This window comes from Dysidea avara, chromosome 4 (assembly GCF_963678975.1).
Source record: "Dysidea avara chromosome 4, odDysAvar1.4, whole genome shotgun sequence".
Lineage (NCBI taxonomy): Eukaryota > Metazoa > Porifera > Demospongiae > Dictyoceratida > Dysideidae > Dysidea > Dysidea avara.
The window spans coordinates 10,102,955-10,125,012 of record NC_089275.1 but is presented as its reverse complement, the minus strand read 5'-3'; the positions used below and the strand labels follow the sequence as shown (position 1 = coordinate 10,125,012).

General features: G+C 36.7%; 1 protein-coding gene across 2 annotated transcripts; it reads left to right on the top strand.

Moving 5' to 3' along the window:
* The first annotated feature begins 5,140 nt into the window (after nt 1–5,140).
* LOC136253979 (uncharacterized) lies at nt 5,141–20,558 on the top strand. 2 transcript variants are annotated; one of them, XM_066046625.1, is made up of 7 exons: nt 5,141–5,301; nt 9,917–10,028; nt 12,963–13,229; nt 13,713–13,988; nt 14,415–14,564; nt 14,803–15,069; nt 18,480–20,558. In XM_066046625.1, exons 1-7 carry the CDS (start codon nt 5,215–5,217, stop codon nt 20,384–20,386), a joined length of 3,066 nt encoding a protein of 1,021 aa, XP_065902697.1. In that variant the 5' UTR covers nt 5,141–5,214; the 3' UTR covers nt 20,387–20,558. The 2 variants fall into 2 exon arrangements, with proteins under 2 accessions (XP_065902697.1, XP_065902698.1); XM_066046626.1 differs by lacking the exons at nt 5,141–5,301; nt 9,917–10,028 and adding an exon at nt 11,718–11,780.
* The last annotated feature ends 1,500 nt before the right edge of the window (nt 20,559–22,058 follow it).

Below are 22,058 nucleotides of genomic sequence, written 5' to 3'. Positions count from 1 at the left end.
GGAAAGTTGCTGTAAAGAAAACAATGTCAAAAAAATAGATTCAAGTCTAACATTGTGAGTTTTGTGATAATAGAAGTATAAAAATAAGAAAATAGTGTAAAATATGTGACCTGATCTTGGAAAACCTACCTTTTTGGCACATTGGTCAATTTTCTGTTTTATAGCTTAAATAAGGTACTGGGTACTCATCTACAGTATCTTGTGTCAAAATTTCAGCTTAATATCTTTAAGCATTCCTGAGATATGGCCAATTTTCTCTCCTGTACATTACAAACTAACTTTTATGGTAATGTATTGAGTTCTGTGAGTGATTAAGGGTGACAAATGGTGACAAATCACTTTGTTTACCAATAATTCCGTTTTTATCATCTAGAATACTTTAAAACACATTTCTGATAGTTTAATGAAGTATTCTTGGTACATTTCTGCAATTAAATGCCATGTATTATTGTCTAAGACTAAGTTTTAGCCATTCCAGCACCTGAACAAATCACCTAATTTGTAAGTTAATTGTTGTCCCACGCATGTGAAATTACTACATGGTCTGATATAATCATCCATATCTCCTAAGAAAAAGAAGCTATGGGTGTGAAACGTCACAGCAAGAAGGTTTAATAGTTGCTTTATCCAAGTGTGAAAAAAAATTAATATTGAAGAAATTGTTGAAATTTTCAATTGAGTTTTCCCAAAAAGTTTGCTTGTGCCCAAAAGGTAGGTTTTCCAAGATCCGGTCACATATGTGACTGCACCTGTAAAAACAGGACATGTACACTTGGGTACAAGTTTATAATAAATGCCATCACAAATCAGGTCATACATATCTCAGTACTATAGGATAGAATATTTGCATTCTGTAACCTGTATTATTATCATTTAAACAGGCTGTAGGACCAGGCAGTGGCGTAGCTAAGGGTGGGCCTGGGTGGGCACGTGCCCACCCAAACTTTCCTAGGAGAGCGGCGCTCGCTTGCTTTTGTTATTACAAACAAGAGACAAATAAATCAGCCATTGATATTAAAATAAGTTCAATAATTACATCGCGTGATCCATGTAGTTTCAGTGTTTTCTATTTAATGCACATCATCACGTGATCCAAAATTTAGGTGGGGAAGAGAGGAACACAAGAAAGGAGGGATCCAGGCTATTTTTTCACATCTGGAATACTGAGTTGTGAGCAACAGCACAGATGTTTTTTTGTTGGCGTGGTGAAGTGGTCTAAAGTGATAGACAAAAATAGTGTAAAGTTGGTTGGAGGAAAATAATTGCAATTGGTGGCTGAATTAAGCCATATGATTATCTCAAGAGTCAGGCTGGAGTATAAAGAGTTGTCAGAGTGCACAAGTACAGATGAGTTAAAGGAGACCAGACAAGGAGATGTAATAAGTTTTCCATTTCCAGCTCCTATATTATTCATGCAGTAGCATTAGACTAGTGAAATAAGCTGCAGGAATAGCAGCGTAGCATATTATTAGCTAGCTAGATACATTTATGCACTTTTGAAACAGTTTGTAAACCAAATGTATGTAGAGTCCACGAAGTATGGACTCGCATTTATGCTAGTTGCATGGGGTGAAATATGTGGGTGAGTGTGCCCACCCATCCGTGGAGGCCTGGCTACACCACTGGGACCAGGTGTCCTACAAACTTTCAGCAATTGTGCTGTAAAGCCTTAATAAATGAATAAATATACAAATAAATAAAGTTTTAAGTGCTGAAAATGACATGAGCATACAATATTGAAAAATGTTTCTAAAGGTTGTGTTCCCTCATGCATGCATGTCCTAGTAAATATGAAGTAATGAAATTAAAGAGCTGTACCATGTCCATAAAATATTGTATAGCTTTCCGCACCTTTGCTGAAATGGCTAAACATTACCTGTGACCATGCATGCATGCACACCATTTCATGCCTTTGGAAACTTCAACAATAAAATGACAATTTCAGTGTTCCAATGATATGGAAAGCTACAGAAAGGTAACATAATGGCCTCACTAGCAGAAGGTGGTGTTCACTGTTCAGGTGACCAACACCCCACAACTATATTACGCTGGTTAACATCTGATAGTGTACAGAGTAAATAACAGCAACTATACAGTGACTAGATGTGAGCTCTGTTGATAATGATAAACTCTGTATATCCTCAATGCTACAGAGTACAAAGAATACCTGCATGCATACTAGCTATAAATTCCTGACATGCTGGAAGCTGTAGCATGCAGATATTCATTCATTCATTAACGTAATTAATTACAGTTCAATCCATTGATGAACTGTATGTTATAACAGTGTTACATTTTATGGCTACATATACAGTACAAAAGATCATAATGATCATGATGCAATCATAATCCAATCATGATCAGACCTTAGCTAACACATTATTATAAATCATAACATTACAACCATAATAATCATTAAGCCAAACCAGTGGTAGAAATTAGAAAACTAAGTCAACTTTAATTCTGCTACATACATAGATACGTGTAAATGATTGCCAAGCACTGGAGAATATGTGCTATAAACAATCACACTAATCAACAAAGTTTTCAAAGAAGGGTGGAGTCTTTAAAGAACCATACAGAGTTTGCAAAATCAAAGATGGTGGCAATATGCATGTTCATGTTGTATGCTGGTACATACATGTACATTGCATACTACATGACTGAGATATGTATATAGAGGGCGTCTACAAACAGAATTAATTTCTGCACTGAATATATAACTATTGTATCTGTGTGCAAACATGTACATGTGTGGTGTTTGTGTGTGCATGTACAGGTGTGTAATATGGTAGTGGTGTGTCTTCTGTGTGTGTACTCATGCATGCAAGAACAATTAGTCAAATTTTCACCAATATGTTATGATTTGGAATATCATTATGTGTAAGACTTTCTGGTTTAGTATTTGGGGTATATGCACAAGAGGTAAAGAGTGAATTGAGCCTGCTTCAGCTAGCTATACAATAATAATAGTCTTCCTTTTCTGTTTAGTTTATAGGTGTCCAAGTTTGCATTAGCGTACATGCACTTGGCTTGACTATGCAAACAGCAGCTTACAAAATATTCTTTTGTAATTTATTTGTGCACACATACGTCATACGTATATGCGATTCCATGTGTACACACAAACACTTCTTTTTTATGCCCTGGTACACTTTCAATGCAAGTTCAGTTTGTATTCTAATACATTGCAGTGATATACATTGCATATACACCCATATGTATGTACCATGTAACTTGTGATATGTATGATAGTGTGATATACTTAGTGTTCAGTGCCATATGTGTGTGTAACTCGTATATATGTATCAATAGTAGCATTTTGCACTGTTGGTAGAGTCATTACTCTTATTTGATATGTGATGAGGGTCAGAACCACCCAGAGAAATTAAGGGGCCCAGGACAAAGAGTTAATGTGGGGCCCCAAGGGCAAGGAGGTTTCCATTCTGAATCACAACTTCACCCAAGCTGTAAGGCAATGACTAAAGGGGGGGGGAATTACATGCTGACAATGACAATAGCTACCCCTCACCAACCACATCTCCTTATTTATAAGCTTGCTACAGTGTTCCTCTGAAGAATACTGTGACTGCTCTATTAGAGTATCTAGATCTGACTGCTTTATTAGAGTATATAAATCTTTTTTTACAAGTATTCAAGGGGCCCTTCATGGAGCCTCCGATCTGACTGCTTTATTAGAGTATATAAATCTTTTTTTACAGGTATTCAAGGGGCTCTTCATGGAGCCTCCTGGGGGCCCATTCAGGCTGCTCCCCCCCTCCCCCCTGTAGGTGGCCCTGATAAGGGATGGTCTTTCATGCTGCTCTAAATATTATGCTTGTATTATAGTATGTTCACGTTGAGCTGAATCCTGAAAAACAGCTAAAAATTAAAAGTGGATTTTTTCTCAACAGAGTCAACATTTCAGCCAACTAGATGATTATTGGTAACAGCAAAGGTGCCAACAACAGACACGTACAGTTTGGCTTTGTTACAAGTTCGGGAAAGGGCTGTAATGGACACTGTACTTATATGGCTTCCGCATAGGAAATGTATTGTGAACATTTTGATTGGCCATAAATATTATGTCAAACATTTGAACAACAATATTTTGAAATATTTTTAGTGGGTCAAGCTTATACAAATGAGCCAAATTTCAAGATCGTGTATAATTGCATCCATAAGTTATTAAATGTTTTTGAAGATTCAGTTCAACATGAACATACTATACAATGTCATATGCTATTTTAAATAAACTCAAGTTTTCTCAAATAAATGATCTTCCAACCCGGTCTCACCCATTGACAATTCGTTGTTTACCCTCCTCCATCAATGTTTTCCGCCATTCATTTTTTTGTCAATTCCATATTTATGTGGAATTCAATCCCTTTTGATGTGTTGACAACTTCTGTTAATCATTTTAAGCTAAAACTGAAACTTTTTTTTTAAATTCAAATTAATTTTCCTGTAATTACCTTATTGTTTGTGTGTGTGTTTCTTTGTTTTTGTAGTTTGGTATGTTGTGTGTAATTTTTGTGGGGAAGCACTCTGTACAGACTTATGCCTTTTGTGTGACCACTGTCATTGACAAACATTGATAATAAATAAATACTTTTACACATATACACCCCTGTATGTACGGTAGCTAGGCGAGCGAGATAAACGTCATAATAATTTGACTATTACATGTATAATATATAATTACAGGGGGTCAGGAGTCTAGTCTCATTTTCTCTTTTAAGATCTGCCACTATGTGCATCCAGGGAAGCCGTTCCATCTCTTACAGATCATCTGATGCTTCCCCAGAACTGGGCCTTGTTAGTGGCCCCAGGGACTTTTAAATATCCCCATTATTGTTTGTATTAGTTGTGTCCAGCACACATGCCTTTTGTGCTGGGGGTGGAGGCGGGAATAAAAAAATAAAATAAAAATATTTAAAAAGTCTTATGTAACTAAAGGAATTCCTTGACGATCAAATTCTGGCTGTAACTCTTGGTACTCTCTCTTCTTCCATTGTTGCAGCACAAAATGTAAAAATCAGTTTATGTAATACCTTGGTGCACTATACTTTCCGATCTGTTACACAAATCTGAGCACCTGAAGAATGCTTGGATGCGTAATTACACGTTATGACGCGTGATCAAGTTCCTTTTTCTCCTGCGCCTATCCATGGGTCAATCGTGATTCTGGGTTTTTAACTCGTGGCGTTGAAGATGATCATCGTTACAATTATCCTATCTATTCTATTGGTTGTTGTTATACCGTATGTTATACGTCACATCCTACTCCGATCGTCACCGGTAAGTGATCTGTTATTTTTACTTCGCTAGTGCCGCCATATAGATTTATATAAACCCCAGGATTTATAAATCTATGGTGCCGCCGAGCTAGATAATATGCCACACCATACTGTATGTTGAATGTATATATAAGGTAAGTAAGGGGGTTTCCGGACAGCTGGGTATTCCGGACACTTCGTTTTTAATCCGCTACTGAAGGATGGAATGGAAACCAATCAGGCTATGGTTTGAGTGCCTAAGTACCCCACTTGTGTGCTATAAAATACCAAAGTTTTATCTCGATAGCTTCAAGGATTAGTGAGATTCGTCACGATTTGCTTGCGCATGTAGAATATTTTTGTGTAAAAAACTTTCTATACGCGCGTAGATTGAGGGCATCGTTCGTAATTCTGAGCGACCATATGCACCAAAAATTGTCAATCACACTATACATTGAACGGATATATGGTTTAGAGATAGTACAACTGGATTCCAAGCCCATTACCTGCGTCGTGTCAACTTGAATGCGCAATCAACACAACCAGCAGCCCGGAGAAGCCTGCAGCAAGGATCCGCTGGGCCAGTATGCTGTTTCTGTGTTCAGGTAAGGGCTGGTACAGATTTCCAGGCAGTAGATCAAATGTCGCATCTTTGAAAGCGTTGCAAGACAACTGCAAGATCCGAAGCAGCATAACACAATTCTGCTGCAAAAAAAATCGCTGCCGTAAACAAAGTAACCAGTCAAACAGAACGCTATCAGTCTCTGCTGGGCCATGGCACTCAGTGGAGTGCAGCAATTCCCATAGCAATGCCAAGTACGCCTACTTTTACTGGTGTCCGGAAACCCCAGCCACATAAATTTTTAGCATTTTGTCAAATTGCAAGTTTAGACCGTTCTTTCTCCTAGTACCCTATACTTTACCACTCACAATTTATACCACCGATAACCTATTTCATTGGCTACAATTTGGCACCAAGCATGTTAGAATCCGTTCTTCCGTTGAGGAGAAATAAATAATTTTCTAATACATGTACAAACTTTGTCCGGAAACGCCCGCCCTTACCTTACTCGAGCCATACTGACCATATTATATTTTCCCCATGTGTGTCACCAAATACTACTATAAAGCATCAGAGCATGTAGCTATGTTTCCTATTTTTACTATGTATCTATTAATGTATCCCCTTTCTGGCATGGGTCGGGCTTTATATGGGAGAAATTGACACGAAGATGTTGCCCCATTATGGGTATTTGACAAACGTTTATTAAATTAAGCGCCTAAGTATTTTTGTTGCATGAACACTATATCAAATCCCCGACTGGGGGGATTTGACACACTACGTTTGCCCATCTACGGAGCATTTGACATTTGAGTGTGTCAAATCCTCACTATAGTCCATGTATACCCGAGGGAGGGAGCAGTGGGGCAATACATTGATAGGTGGGCATTTCCAACTGATTATGGTGCACTTATACATCATAAAAACATAGTGTGTGTGTGTGTGTGTGTATGGGGGAGGGGGGATGTTATTTTGTTCTACGCATGCCAGCCTATAGGGCACCCATAGTGGACAAGCGAAAATGTGCCAAACCACATCATTTGGAAGAGCTTTACCAGCAAAGAATACCAGAAGTTTATATCAAGGCTTACTTTTAGCTAAGAAGTTGTATAGAAGTAGCTATGAGTAGTGGAAGACTGGAAGTAGTTGAGAAGTAGCTATTATTATTAAACTTTTCTTTTTTGTTTAAAACCATTAATTTTGTGGCAATACTACTCAATACTTTGTTTTTACAGTGCAAATTTAAGGGTGGGAGAATAAGGGAGTCAAAATAATGACATTAAGCGTACCAAACTCAGTTTGGAGATGCCCCCTCAGTATAGGCACATTATATTTGTGTGTATGTCAGTATTTCAATACTTTTTTGCAAGATTTCAGAGCAAATGAAATCTTAGAATCCAAAATGTTTTGATGTTTGATATCCACAGAAATTTTATTACAAGATGAGATTTCATATTTTAAATCTCTTAAGATTTTGGGGGGTTTAGAAAACCCGGTCCGGACCGGACCGGACCGGACCGGGTCAACTTCTTCAAGTAAGCCAATTCACACAATAGCTGTAACATACAATTCACGCAATAGCTAGCTATAACCATACACTCTTCACCTTGTAGCCACTCTGCCAAGAACATAATTAGCTAGCTACGATGGCTCAGACTGCAACAGCGATCGCGCATGAAACTTCATCCATAATAAAACAACCTAACTAAGCTATTAAAATACTTTCTACTACATTTCACTACGCAATCGCTACAAAGCTACAAGCTCTTTCTGCTGTACTCAACTGTTACACACACTAGTGACCACCCAAATTTATTAGAATCGTGATATACAAAGTGAAAGGAACTAAGATAACAGCAAACCTCTGAATTTATTTTGGTATAGTGATGAATGAGTAATGGAGTATTTATAGCTACATGTCAAGGTAAGCTTTAAATAGAACAAAACCTTACTACTCCAGAAATCTCTATATAGCTACCCTGCATGGGCACTAGCTTACCTTTCTTAGTTTAGCTAGTCATCCATGACTATTCCTTTACATAGGTTCGAAGGTTTGCTGTTATCTTAGTTCCTTTCACTTTGTATATCACGATTCTAACAAATTTGGGCGGTCACTAGTGTGTGTAACAGTCGAGTACAGCAGAAAGAGCTCATAGCTTTGTAGCGATTGCGTAGTGAAATGTAGTAGAAAGTATTTTAATAGCTTAGTTAGGTTGTTTTATCATAGATGAAGTTTCGTGCGCGATCGCTGTTGCAGTCTGAGCCATCGTAGCTAGCTAATTATGTTCTTGGTAGAGTGGCTACAAGGTGAAGAGTGTATGTTATAGCTACAGTAGCTATTGTGTGAATTGTATGTTATAGCTATTGTGTGAATTGGCTTACTTGAAGAAGTTGACCTGGTCCGGTCCGGGTTTTCTAAACCCCCAAGATTTTAGAGCAAGGCTGTACACAATTTCAAGAAGAGTTGCGGACCCCTCGGCTCCCACCAACAGTTCTATGCACAGAAGAAAAGTGTCTGGCTACACAACTGGTGTTTGGGTGCATAGGTGTGACAACCACTGATACCGGTGCTGATATTTAGTACTAGTACGTTGCTTCTGATCATAAAGGTTTTCAGTGTGGACACTATATTGTAACTTTTTATAAAATGGAAAACTCCTAAAAAGCAGGTTGCTAACATTTTTGTAAAGGGAAAGAAATGGTGATAGAAAAGGTCTGTGAAAAAAAAGTTGGTCTAATGTACTAAAGAAGTGAACCCTTTCCCCTGTGAATCAGCTTGTATCTTCAGACTGATCCTCTAACCACTGTGCTACAAGACCAACTTAGACAATTATCTACTGAAAAAGTTTTATACCGATTTCTGATATTACTGATATCATGGTATGTGACCAGATCTGCAAAAAAGGGTCTTATAGCCTTTCCAAAGTTTCAAGTTTGAGAGTCATAACTCATCATGTGTTTAGCCTATAGTCATTAGGTACTTTTTGCTGCTAAAGATATATCTAGGGTGATTTTTGAAGGCAGATTTTTGGCGGATGCTGCTCATTATTGAGGCAATCCCTACTTAAACAGTACTACCATACTATTTAATAGGAGTAGCTTCAAGGCTTGCAAATACAAAGTGATTTCCATGCAAAACTATGATAAAAGGTGTGGTCGTAAAAATAACCAGCATTTAGTAGGTTGTGATATCAAAAGTAGTGGCCAAAAGTTACTAAGTAACACCAAAATCATTGCAGCCATTTTGTGTTTATTATCATTGATGTAATAACTTTTACAACCCTAGCCACTGTATGCCACATCCTTTTTTCATGGCTTGGCTGTTTTGGTATGGATTCACTCATCTTAACAATTTTATGGTTCAACTTACATCTAATGTTACTAACTTGATCATATAGTTTAACCTACAAATTTCTCTTAACAGTTATTTTGTGCTGATTATGTGATGGCTTTGTTAATATTAAATAAATGTATACTGCTAGCCTATTGTCCTTAACGTATTATCTATTATGCTTTTAAGCAGTGTTAAAAAATTTAGCCTATTATGCTCAAGATATGCTTTCAAAATCAGTGAGAACTGACTGTTTAATTAGAGTGCAAGTGTGTTTCCTGATTGCTGTATTAGGGTAAGTGACTTCTCTATTAGAGTATCTGAACCTTCAAGTGTGAAATTAAGCAGTCAATTTAGATAATTTAGTTATATACTATAAATTTTCAAATATGAAATGTAGTCATAATAAAATATTATGCTGTTATTCTGGCACACTCAATAATCTTTTAAAAACGTCCCTATAATACTGGCATTATGCTTGATACTTTTGGTTACCTGTTATGCTTTTTAAGCTAGCATATGCTAGTATATAGTCAGCTGGGGCATATAATATACTGTAGCCATGACAGATAAAATGTGTGGATTTCATAGAACAAATTATTGCATGATATATGTGCTGTGGCCACTGTAATGACTGTTGAAATGTTGGTCAGTAGTCACTGTATCACAGATCCTTATGACCTTGTGTGTTAGTAGGTTTAACATGTGAGCTAAATTTTAATGCGTGCAATTGTATATTTGTAGACCACAAACAATGTCTCACAACTGGATAGTTCTCCAACACTATCTACTACTACAGTTAACACTACCTTAACATCAGAAAACGATGCTGAACAAGTTGTGACATGCCACAAAGGTATACATGTGTGTTTTTCTACATGATTTAGAAAAACTAGGGAAATCATTGAGTTCTCGGTTAAGGGTACTGGAGGAAAAGACTAACTTCTGATACCACTACCAAGCAACCATCTAACAAACAAATTGTAAAAGACAATGGAAAGTGTTGCTCACCACCTAACAACGTCACCATAACTACATGTTCTGAAGCCATAGCTACCTGCTCTAAATCTGATAATCTGGAGTTACATACTAGTGGCTTTACATGGCATGATAAAGTCAAAGGAGGTCTTGAAGAAAATGAAGGCTATATACACAGTTATGTCACATTGAGCTTTTTGAATTGTACATCTCTACCCACATAATTTTGGTAAAGGAGATTAACATGGTAACACGATTGTCTGGTTTGGTGGTGTTAAGCCACACACCACAATACTGAGTGTCTTGATACATATTTGCTTACTGTACATATACGGTGTATGTCTGAAGAATGTTATCTATGAGCTATAATAGACGTAGAAAAATATCCTGACTGTTTTACATTATATTTTGTCCATTATGTTTTCTTACTCAAATTTGATTCAAGGCTTCTTCAAAACTTTTGTTGTTGTTGTTATTGTTTTTAAAGTTATTTTGAATTGTCATTGTCTTCTTGTTATACTTGCTTGGGAGTCTTTATGGTTAGCTGTAAACTTATTACAGTTAGGTATACGTACACATAATACTCTGACTATAACAGCTTGGTATTGTACTGCATTAATAGCTGCATGTTACGTACTCTCACCCCAGTCTAGTTGATGCCAAAGATCCACATAATTGTGGGAAATATGCACTCGACATAACCATATTGTCACATTCATTATACTTAATCTGGTAATTTTGTTAATCCATTCTGTGCAGATACATCCGTCATGGTGTACTTGCTTATCCAGTCATACAGATGGCTTTTTACTACCTTTGTTGTAATATAGGATGTTTTGTAAATTCATAGTGTACTGGTATACCTACTGTACAGTGCAGGACTTGCCCTATTGACTATGTTATGCACTCAAGTAAGATGATAAGATCGTGACTCTACTTGCAGAACTTCATTGCCATAGTTACCCTTTTTCAGTATCATACAGTAAAATAAGTACTGTATATTAGGGATCGTAAAGAATTGGGCTTAAACATTGACCCAAAGCTAACCTCATAATACCTTCATGGCATCTTTGCAGTATTGCTTAGGTGTTTGAATCAAGCCCAAATGCTTCCAATAAGTGGCTACAAAGTTTTTAGATTTTGTATTTAGTAAAATTTTCTAATGATACCTCCCTCCCTTCCCTTCCCTTCCCTTCCCTTCCCTTCCCTTCCCTTCCCTTCCCTCCCTTCCCTTCCCTTCCTTCCTTCCTTCCTGCACACAAGATTAACTCAATAATGGCTAAGGCTCACTGTTAGACATTGCTTCAGTCCAACTGGCATACAGTACCACATAACCTACAGTGCACGCATCATGGACTTACCTTTGTGCCCATCACTTTCCACTGAGAGTACCAGGTGTTCATTCATGTTAGCACACATGGCTTCTTCTTGCATACTCACATTTATTACTAACATCGTCTGTGTTTTCTGTAGTGATTGTATTGATATTCTCGTACTGTTTTTCATCTGTAAAACTGTGTAGCAGGCTGAAAATGGCTCAAACTGGCAGAAAATGGCTGAAAATGAAGCATAATATACCTACCTCTCTTTTCATAGTAATCGATTGTTTGGGTGTGCATCCAGATATATGGTATGTCAGGTGCCCTACTTCCTTTTGATGTGTATGTGCAGGTTCATCATCCATAATTAAGTTACAGAAAAGTAGACAAACAAGTAAAAGAAAAATAAGGAATTTAAAGTTGGATTAGGATCGAAAAAAGTAGTGAAACAAAAGAATAGCCAATTTGAAAGTAATAAAACAAGAGAGGCTGCCTATACCTGCTGATGACATTTAACATTTAATCCCTAATTCAGTATATGTGACCGGATTTCATATAACAAGGCTTCTACACACACAAAATCAAACTTACGTTTTTACCAGAAATGGATTGCTGGTCTAATACACTATCATATTCCACACTGTACTTCCTTCAGGACTGGCAAGTCTGGTTTCTGTAGCAGCTTTCTTCCGACCCTGTCAAAGCCACGAGTGGGAGATTGGCACCATTAAATGGCCATGGCTTTGTGATAATGGTGTGTAGTGAGCTGGAACTTCACAGAGAGCTCGCTAATAGTGTTCTCAGTCAATTTGGAGTGATTTGAGGGCCACAGAGAGCCCAAGCTTGACCTCTGGATTCCAATCGTCTTCTTACTTCATTTTATACCCCTATATTAAGCCCACCCACCACCTCCCACCCTATTACTGCCACCTGTGATATTATTACCCACTCGAAAAAAGCTGCCCAAAACAGGACAAATTTTGGGTATCAGAAATGTATACACCCACTCAGTGATAGCTAGTAAATAGATGAATAATTGGTGCAAATTTTGTTTGCACAGCTGTAGGCACTGGGAAGTTATTACACAATGATTCCTTAAAATCGCCATATCTCCTAACGAAGCTTTGCGCGTCGAAGCCTTATTTTATCAAATTCGGTCACATAGTTTAAATTTCCTAAAGTTTTCCTTCTATGTTTATTTAACCTATAAGTGACTCCCTTTGAGAATATACATACATACGTAGCTATATTGTTATGTAGCAACACATGTAGTGAGAGAAAAAACAGTACCATGAAAAACAAGGTACACATAACAAAAAGTTGTGTACATTTTAAAAAGTTCCAAAACAAAAATAGTTGTCCCATCAAGGAATAAAAAAACATGAACATTTCTTGTTATTTATGTGATGTATGTACATGTACGTACATGTATGTACATAGATATTTCTTAACCTATGTACCCTTACTTATTTGTTTCTATTGTATGCTTTTAGGCTTATCATTACTGCAATCAGGGTATGATTCCATCTTACATTCTCTTCCGGATAATTTCCTGGGCACACTTGACGTCTTACAAGATGATTTGACTGATGAATGTATATGTGCAGTTGTTGAGTGTTCTGATTCACAAACTGCTAACAAACTGATGTTGCATTGTCTCATTGAGAACTACACTGAAGATGTTGCTGGTTTTTGTGATGTACTGGAAAGAATTGTCAATGTTCCCAGCCTTGACGTGACTATTAATAACTTAAGAAAAGGTATATTCATTGTCATTCGGTGTTCAGAATGATTCTCCAATAGGTTAGGTACTCAAACATTAATATTCACTTTAGAAAAAACTGTTGGGTTATAATGGATGCATTTCATAATAGCAGTAACAATATCTGCTGTCCCTGGCAACTTCAATATTATGTTTTTTTGTAGATGTGAATGTCTAAAGTAACCTCTCCAATTACTTTAAGGACAGTGATATGTGCATATATACGTGGGTCATGAGATATGACATTTTTAAGTTCTACTTTTCCCATACATTATCTATGTGATTGCCCAGAAGTGGCAACTGTTGCACAGGTAATGTATGAGAAAACTACAAAGTCATACCTCATGGCTTATGATAGTTATCAAAAGTGTTACACTTTATTTCATCTTAGCACTGTTTTTGTATGTGTTTGCACATAATTATCAATCTCAGAATGTCATTCCTATTACTTTATAAATATCATTTTTGTCTATACACGTAGCCTCTACAAACTTGTCACTGATGCAGTCACAATTCAATGCCATTCTTTGCTCTCTTCCTGATAATTTCCTGGGCACACTTGATGTCTTACAAGATGATTTGACAGATGATTGTGTGTGTACCGTTGTTGAGTGTTCTGATTCACAAACTGCAAACAAGTTAATGTTGAATTGTCTCATTGAGAGCTACACTGAAGATATCGCTGGTTTTTGTGATGCACTGGAAAAATTAACTGATGCTATTGGGCTAGCAAATATTGTGGATATTTTGAAGAAAAGTTAGTTCCAGAAGATCATTATCACATATATGTAGAAGTTTATTAATCAGCAGTCAGACATACCACACTATCATAGACAATACAGTACCTATAGTGAAAAATTGACAGTCATGCACCTTAAAAAGTTTTGAATATTACATACATTGTAGAAATGGTTAACACCATAACATGGTTTTGGAGCTCCTGGAAGTGTGCCTGCAAATGTCCTAGAAACTTTTAGAAAAACATGCATGTGATTTTGGGCTTCAAGCACCATCATAAATTTTGTTGGCATATTATATGTTTCCACCAAACCTGAAATTAGAAAAATACTGATATGAGGTTTCCATAGGTACACATATTCATTAATGTGTTGTTTCTTCAACTACATTCCCTTGGCTACCTGCATGTGTATGTAATGTTGATATTCTTGGTACATATGTATAGGTAGAGAAACGATGCTAACAGGCAGCCATGGATTATCAATAAGTAGAAATGAACCAACAAGACCAGAACAACTGCCAACTCAAGCAGACGAAATATCTGTACCCAAAACTTCCAAAAAATCAACAGTACCTGCTAATCAATCACATTCTGGTATGTACGAAATAATTGGGCTTACGTATTATTTAGTGTATCATATCTATTTATTCACTGTCGTGGTATATACCATGTAATACAACTGACATTAATATCAAACAGTACTGATATATCAAACAGTATGGTCATACCCTAAAGTGGCCACACATTCTTCATTGTATATTGATTATTATATACACATGCTCATATGTATCTACTGTACATGTATTATTGCCACTTCAACTTGAATTATTAGGTAATGATGTACCACAGCTACGTGAATTATACAGACACATAGTACCAGTCTATGCATCAGTATGGAAAGATCTTGGCTTGGAATTGGAAATACCTATGTATACCTTAAATGCAATAGCAGTGGATCATGCTAGTCATCCATCCAGCAGTACAGAATGCTGTAAGGCGATGTTGCAAAAATGGATCAGAATGTCCCCTAGACCTACTTGGGCCAGATTAGAGGAAGCACTTGGACATTTGCCAGAACCACTACATCCTGGCTGTAAAAGTAAGTTCCAAAATAGGCATTGTGTTACAAGATGGAAGTTTTCATGGAAATTTGTTTTATTTGCAAGGGATTGTATAGTTTTTGAACGTCAGTTAAAGCTAAATGTTTTAATAGTACGCCATTTTGTTTTAGTGAACTACTGTACTATAGTATGTTAAAAAATTGTTAATTTAAAATTTGCATTTATTAATACTTTACAGCACAAGATCTGTAGGACACCTGGTCATACAACCTGTTTAAAGATGTTATATAAGGTGTGTTTGAAATTACAAAGCAGAGAAAAAATCCCTGACTGGACCTTGGCAGCCTCAAACCTGCAACCATCCGGGATCCAGGTGATAAAAAGTACTGAAAGAAGAGATGAATGATGGTATTGCTTGGTGAGAAAACCCCTACATTTGCATGTCATAACATTTGATCAATGTCATAGTAGGGATTTCGTACTGAGCTATGCTGTAATACAATCATTCATCTCTTGTTTCAGTACCTTTTATCGCTTGGATTCCTACTTCATTTTAAATTAATATACAAGTTTGTATAGTGTTTTTGTTGTAGCTTACTGCTATACATGCACAAGTTGCAGTCAGACCTTCACTGCTGGTCACTGTAAAGTGTTAATAATAATAACATGTGTGACTGTTCTATTAGAGTGACTGCTGCATTAGAGTATCTTGAGTCAACCTCTAGCAAAGGGGCGTGGTCAGTATAATACAGGCAACACAGCCAGACCAGAGGTACTGCCATCTTGTTCAAGTAAATAGATTTCACTCGACTGTTATTAGTCAACCTAGATCATTAATGGGTGTGGTTTGAAGCCATTGTAAAGTTACAGGTATCTATGGGATGTCCAGTTCATTTACAGTAGCACAAGCACTTTAAACAGTTTTGTGGCATCTATTACTGCTCAAGGAAAATGTTGACATGAAAAGTTAACTCCTTGATATGTTTTCGTTGCATGAAGGAGAACAGCCTGATTGTGGATAAAAGGGAAGACAAGGCACAGAGGGCACACACTCATCGGAATCCCAAAAAGCACATTCCACTGATGAGTTTGTTGTTGTGGTGTAAAATGGTGGCCATGTGCATTGCTTGTTTGACCTCTAACCTTGCAGCTGCGGTCGGTGAGGCAAGCTGTGAGCCTAAATTTCAAGTTTGAGTAATTTTTTTTTAATCCAGTGACTTCCCCTTTACCCTTTGTTTGATGTTAAATAGACTAATAATTATTTCATAATTTTCATCATGCACTGTAAGATATCTCTAGGATGATTTTTAAAGATGGCATTTTTGGCGGTGCGTGTTATTTTTGGGTCAATCCCAACTTATATAATTAAGAGTTTCATTAAACTAATACTAAAATCTAAATTAATAATAGTAGTATAAATAACTTGATTTTTTTCCCTCTATATTGCTGCTGCATTTTATTCTGTGCTAGTACTGAATGAATTGTGCCAAGAGTTGAATTTACAACTAACTACTGTATGCTACAATTTTCCTTTTGTCCTTAAAATTCATCTTTATGTAGGACCAGGTGTCCTGCAGACCTTCAACACTTGTGCTGTAAGGCCTTAATAAATTAATAAATTTCAAACCTAAAACACAATACATAGTAGAGGTCTCATCAGTTTTAGCATTATAGTTTAGTTTTAGTATCAAATAATATCAATTTTATTTTTACTATTATACATAGTTGAGGCCTTCAAGAAATTTTAGTACAGTTGTAGTTTTGAGTAAGGTTTAATTGTTTATTGTTTCTATATGGTAGTTATGTCAGCACTTTATAGTTAGATCAACACCTATAACTACTTTACATCATCTCCACCATCAGCAAGCTCAACCCAAGCTCTTCAGATTTTCTCTTGCTTTGTAAGGCATTTGTCAGTATGTGGAGGTGTATTTGATTGATTTGCTTTGACATTTCATCTTCAGCATTATCATTTCTGTTAACTGTAGAAAGGTGCTCCATTTCAGTCTGCAAATCACTTAAATGTTTCATCACTTTCTTTGATGATCTGCCAGGTTTGGCTCTTTTACTTCCATACCAATAGAAATTTGTAGGAAAAGATGTAGGACATAACTGAACGCTGGACTGATGAATCTGAATTGGTGGGTCATCAGGAAAGTAGACCTTGGAGGCTATAATGTCTGGATCTTTCCAAGAGATTACTCAATATGGCCCATGCCATGGTTGGGAAAGTTTTCTAGTTTTACCAGTTTCATCCTGAGTAAAATACACTAGCACACAATCACCTACTTTTATCTTGGAATCTTTAGCTGACTTGTCATATTGGGTCTTGTGAGTTTCTGTTTACTTCCTTAGCTAAACTTCTAGCTGATGACAACATTAGCCTCATCTGTTCACGACAGTCACTAAAATTGGTAGCTTTAAGTGCTTTAGTAGGTAGTAATGCAGCTTCAGTAGGAGTACGACAATCAAACCCATACAGCAAATAGGAACGTTTCTCCCCAGATGAGTTGTCGGGGTTTATTATGATATGCCCTTAAGACTCCACTAAGATATTGGTCCCATTGTAAACCAAACTTTGCAGCATGCTAATAAATCTCTCAACATTTCCATTGCATTTGGGGATGGTTCACGGTAACATTTAACTTCTCAATATCGCAAATGTCTTTCATCAGAAATGATAGCAGGTTATTCCCCTGTCTGAAAGCAAGGCCTCAGGGACACAAAATGTAGGTATCACTTTTTCAACTAGTAACTGACCTATCTGCACTGCATTTTGGGGACATGGTCTCATGTTACGTATCATTATAAAACTGTAATCACAGAAAAATAACTGTAGCTACTGCTAGACCAATAAAGGGTGTGGTCATTGTGTTCAAATAAAGAGATTGTTGAGGTGTGGTCACCGTGCTGAATCTTAATTAACCAATGTACGTAGATTATTAACAGGTATAGCCTCGAACCTATTGTGAGGTTGCAGGTGTCCACCGGATTTCCGGTACCTCTTACAGTAGTGTAAGCGCTATAAATAATTTTGTAGTATCTAAATACTGTGTGCTGCTCAAGTAAAGTGTTGATATGGAAAAGTAATGCCTCAGTGTGGTTTGGTTGCATAAAGAAGACGAAGGTAAGTCTGAATTCAGGTAAATATAGGGATGCATCTATATAGTCACACAATTTAGTCTCACAGCTACTAGTCTGGCATGCTGTGTCATAATGATGAATACTGTAGTATGAATAAATTTGAAATCTTACAAGTTAGTAGGGAGAATAACCATGACAATAAAAAGTTTAATTTACTTTACACTGGGTACATTGGCACCACCCAACTGACCTGATTTGTCTCTATTTTTTGCAAATTGTTTAATCATGTTTTCACTATACTGATTTTCTATTTGATCCTGGATTTTTTGATTGCATGCATTTATGGATTCTTGTATATGTATAGGTATTAGATATCAAGAACCACCATTGTTACCTCCATTTTATATTCCTCGTCATGAACTACTTGAAGAATTAGTTACTGCTATACTGACAACTGAACTGGACCCTACCAGGATGGGATCAACTGTCACTGTTACTGGTGTTGGAGGATTTGGTAAAACCACACTTGTAATAGCTCTATGCTACCATGATGCAATCAAAGCCAAGTTCAAGAGTGGGTTTGTGTTTGCTGAGCTGGGACCACAAGCTTGTCATCCACTTGTGAAATTAAATGAGTTGTACTATCAATTAACTGGTACCCAATTTCCTACTAAAAGCTTGACCACTGATAACTTAGTAAAGGAAATACGACAAATAACAACTAATCAGTGTAATAAAATGTTGGTCATTATTGATGATGTGTGGCAAGTTGAAGATGCAGAGCCAATTGTTAGAGCATTTAGCAATTGTAAGACTATTGTGACTACTAGAAAAAATGATATTCAGAGAGAAATTCCATCTAAAGAGCACATTTGTGCAGGTCCAATGACACAATATGAGGCTGTTTCTTTGCTAACATCTGGAAAAATATTTGAAAGTAATTTGTCTGTAAATGACTGCAAGTTGCTTAATGAACTTGCACATGATGTTCACTTGTGGCCTCTTCTGCTCTGCCTAGTTAGAGGCCAACTTGCACACTACATAATACAATATGGAATGGTATCCCATGATGCCATAAAAATGGTCAATGAGAAGTTGTATGAAAAAGGTCTTACAGCGTTTGATAGAGAAAAGACTGATCGAAAATACGCTGTAAAAGCCTGCATTGAAGTTACATTGGATTTAGTTGAAGAATCCACATCATCCAAGTTAAAAGCAATGATTATTTCAACTGGAATAGGGTATTCCATACCTGTATCTATACTCTACATAATTTGGAATATTACACCTCTTAAAGCTACAGAAGTCATTGACAAGATATGGGACTTTGGGTTAGTTATGTTGTCCAATTGTGTAATCTTGCCTTTTGGTGTTAATCAACGCCACATCACAATTCATGCAGTCATTAGCCAGTATATAATGGAGAATATCTCATCAATAGAAGTGGTACAGTTGTATAATCATACTGCAGTGGACTCCACATTACGGGGCAAACGTCATATTATTCAAGAGCTAGCTCAAGAATTCAATAAATGCTTTGGGTCACCAGATTTAATGTCAATGAATGATGTAGACTTTTTAAAATATTTTCATTCACTTTTGCAGTATTGTTATATTCCTGATTTCCTGCGACATATAAATGCACTTAATATGTGTCAACCACATGAGTTTATAGTAACCCTTGAAGCTTTACGGGGGATAATTGCAGACACATTTTCAACCAATGTTGAATCATCACCTGCATTGTCAATATTAGTAAATCAGCAAAACATTCTTATTAATGAATGCCAGAGCTTACTGAAGAATTCTTGTAAAGCCAGCCAACCACTATATCAGATTGCTGCAAAATGTTTACTAGAGCAAAACTATAATGATTTAATTCAAGAGTTAGAGGATAATTGTCACAATCAACCTATTTTTGCTATTGCTGAAAAATGTGTAAACATAATAAATCAAATGATTGGCTATGACTGTGCAATTAATAATGGTGCTCTCAAAGCTTTGCTCGAAAAGATGATCATGAATACTTCCAGTTATCATCCCTATGTTTTGTTTTATTTGCCTTTGGTTAAAGTAAACATTGAATTCTGTCAAAGAATATTACATGTATTGGAGTCTTGTAGTTTGGTCGACATAAGGGAGATGGTTGACTACATCAAGTCTGGAAAACTGAATGGTGTATATAAACAAATATCAAATAACTTTGTAAACAAAATTCAACAAGTTTCTCCTAGCTACTTTGATAATGTGGTCAGCTGGATGACCACATGATTACACACAATGAATCAATGATGTAATTATAAATATATCTACACATTAATGTTAATGTTTATACTGCTATATACAACTACTCATGCGGGTATTTGACCCCAAGCATGCAAGCTCATTACTTGTAGTACTATCATATTGAGCACTTGGAGTTTGCTGAAACATATTGCTTGAATATTGTAACAATCATTTAATTAGTTTCTAAAAATTTAATTGAAGTTCCTTCATATCAAGACTCACGGTAGTGAGTTGCGAGGCCAAGAAGCACAAAGCGCGTGCCCGCAATAATAAACACGCGACCACTACTGTGAATCATTTACATGAGGGATCGATTATGCAATATTTAAAAACCGCATGGCGAAGTCTCAGCCTTACTAAAAGATTCCACCTCAAAACCAGGGGCATGTAACCTTTCTATAATGAGTAACTACCATACAAAAATTCAGGCGAATTGTTGGAGTAGTTTGTTCCATCACCCACCCATTTACAATGCATTAATTAAATTATTTATTCAACTGTGCATCGTTCTTTTTTTCATTTTCTTCGTCATCGCATCCCATTGGAGCGATTTTCTTTCAACCATGAAGTCGTATTGTAAAAAGGCCGCGGCTATCAGGGGCTTTTTACACAATGTATCTGTACATTTAATTTTGCTAAAAGTTGTTCGTTAGTTTATGAGATTGCTTTTGTGCTCTTTGAAGATTCAAACTTGCCGCCATGATGTCGAGGTGTGAGGCGCCCGCCTTAATTCCCAAACCCAAACAGTGTGGAAGTAGGCAAGGTCATTAGCCATAGCGAGCTGGCTGATTTGATAGACATTGTGCTGTCAACTCTTGGTTTAATTGTGAGTCCAGTCTCTGATTTGTTTTAAATTTGCCACAGTATGCCTCCACTGACTCGTTATAGCGTGACCGAGTCCAGCCCATGCAGGGCCGTACATAGCTATAGCCATGTAGCTGTTTCATACCCGCTGTAGTGATACAGTTGAAGTAACTTACTGCTACATTACCCGTGCATGTCTTTAATCCCGCCCCAGCCCTTCAGTGCCTGTGAAACTTCAGTGTTCACTTAAAAAGCCAGTATCAGCACATCACCTTTCAGCACTTAACCCACAATTATAGAAACTCTTTAATGATAGCACGAATATACTGTAATAGTAAACATTTACATTATGATCATCCCATAAAATTAAATAAATGACTACAAGAAACAAGATACACTAGTTTTTCGCTATGAAGTACCACCAAGAGTTCATAGTAGTGGGGTCTTGGTACCACATATTAATTTTTCTTCACCATTTGTGTGATTTGTCCATTGACCATAAACTCACCCGCCAACAGTCACAACATCAGTATCCACCCTGCATATACAGAAAGGGATACAGTATATGGTAAGGCACAGCTAACTAAAAACATGTAATCATAGTCAGACTAACATGTCAAAAAAACACTTATTAATAATTCCACTATTATGATTATTGTTGAAGTGAGCATCCCACATAAGCATTCCCAAGATGCATTCAGCATAGTGCAGCAATTGATGACCAATTTTGGAATATATTACTTGACTTGTTTTGTGGTTCTCACCTACATTGTTGACATAACAATTTTTGTTGCTAGGAGGCATATACACTAGAAGGGACTAATGGTTATAGCATAATGGTAAACAAGTTACA

Bases quoted from the DNA above. Each gene is read 5' to 3' on its own strand.
- LOC136253979 (XM_066046625.1), top strand. From the start codon at position 5,215: ATGATCATCGTTACAATTATCCTATCTATTCTATTGGTTGTTGTTATA. The intron at 13,230-13,712 runs GTATATTCATTG...CTATACACGTAG, and splicing joins TATTAATAACTTAAGAAAAG to CCTCTACAAACTTGTCACTG. The intron at 15,070-18,479 runs GTAAGTTCCAAA...GTATATGTATAG, and splicing joins ACTACATCCTGGCTGTAAAA to GTATTAGATATCAAGAACCA.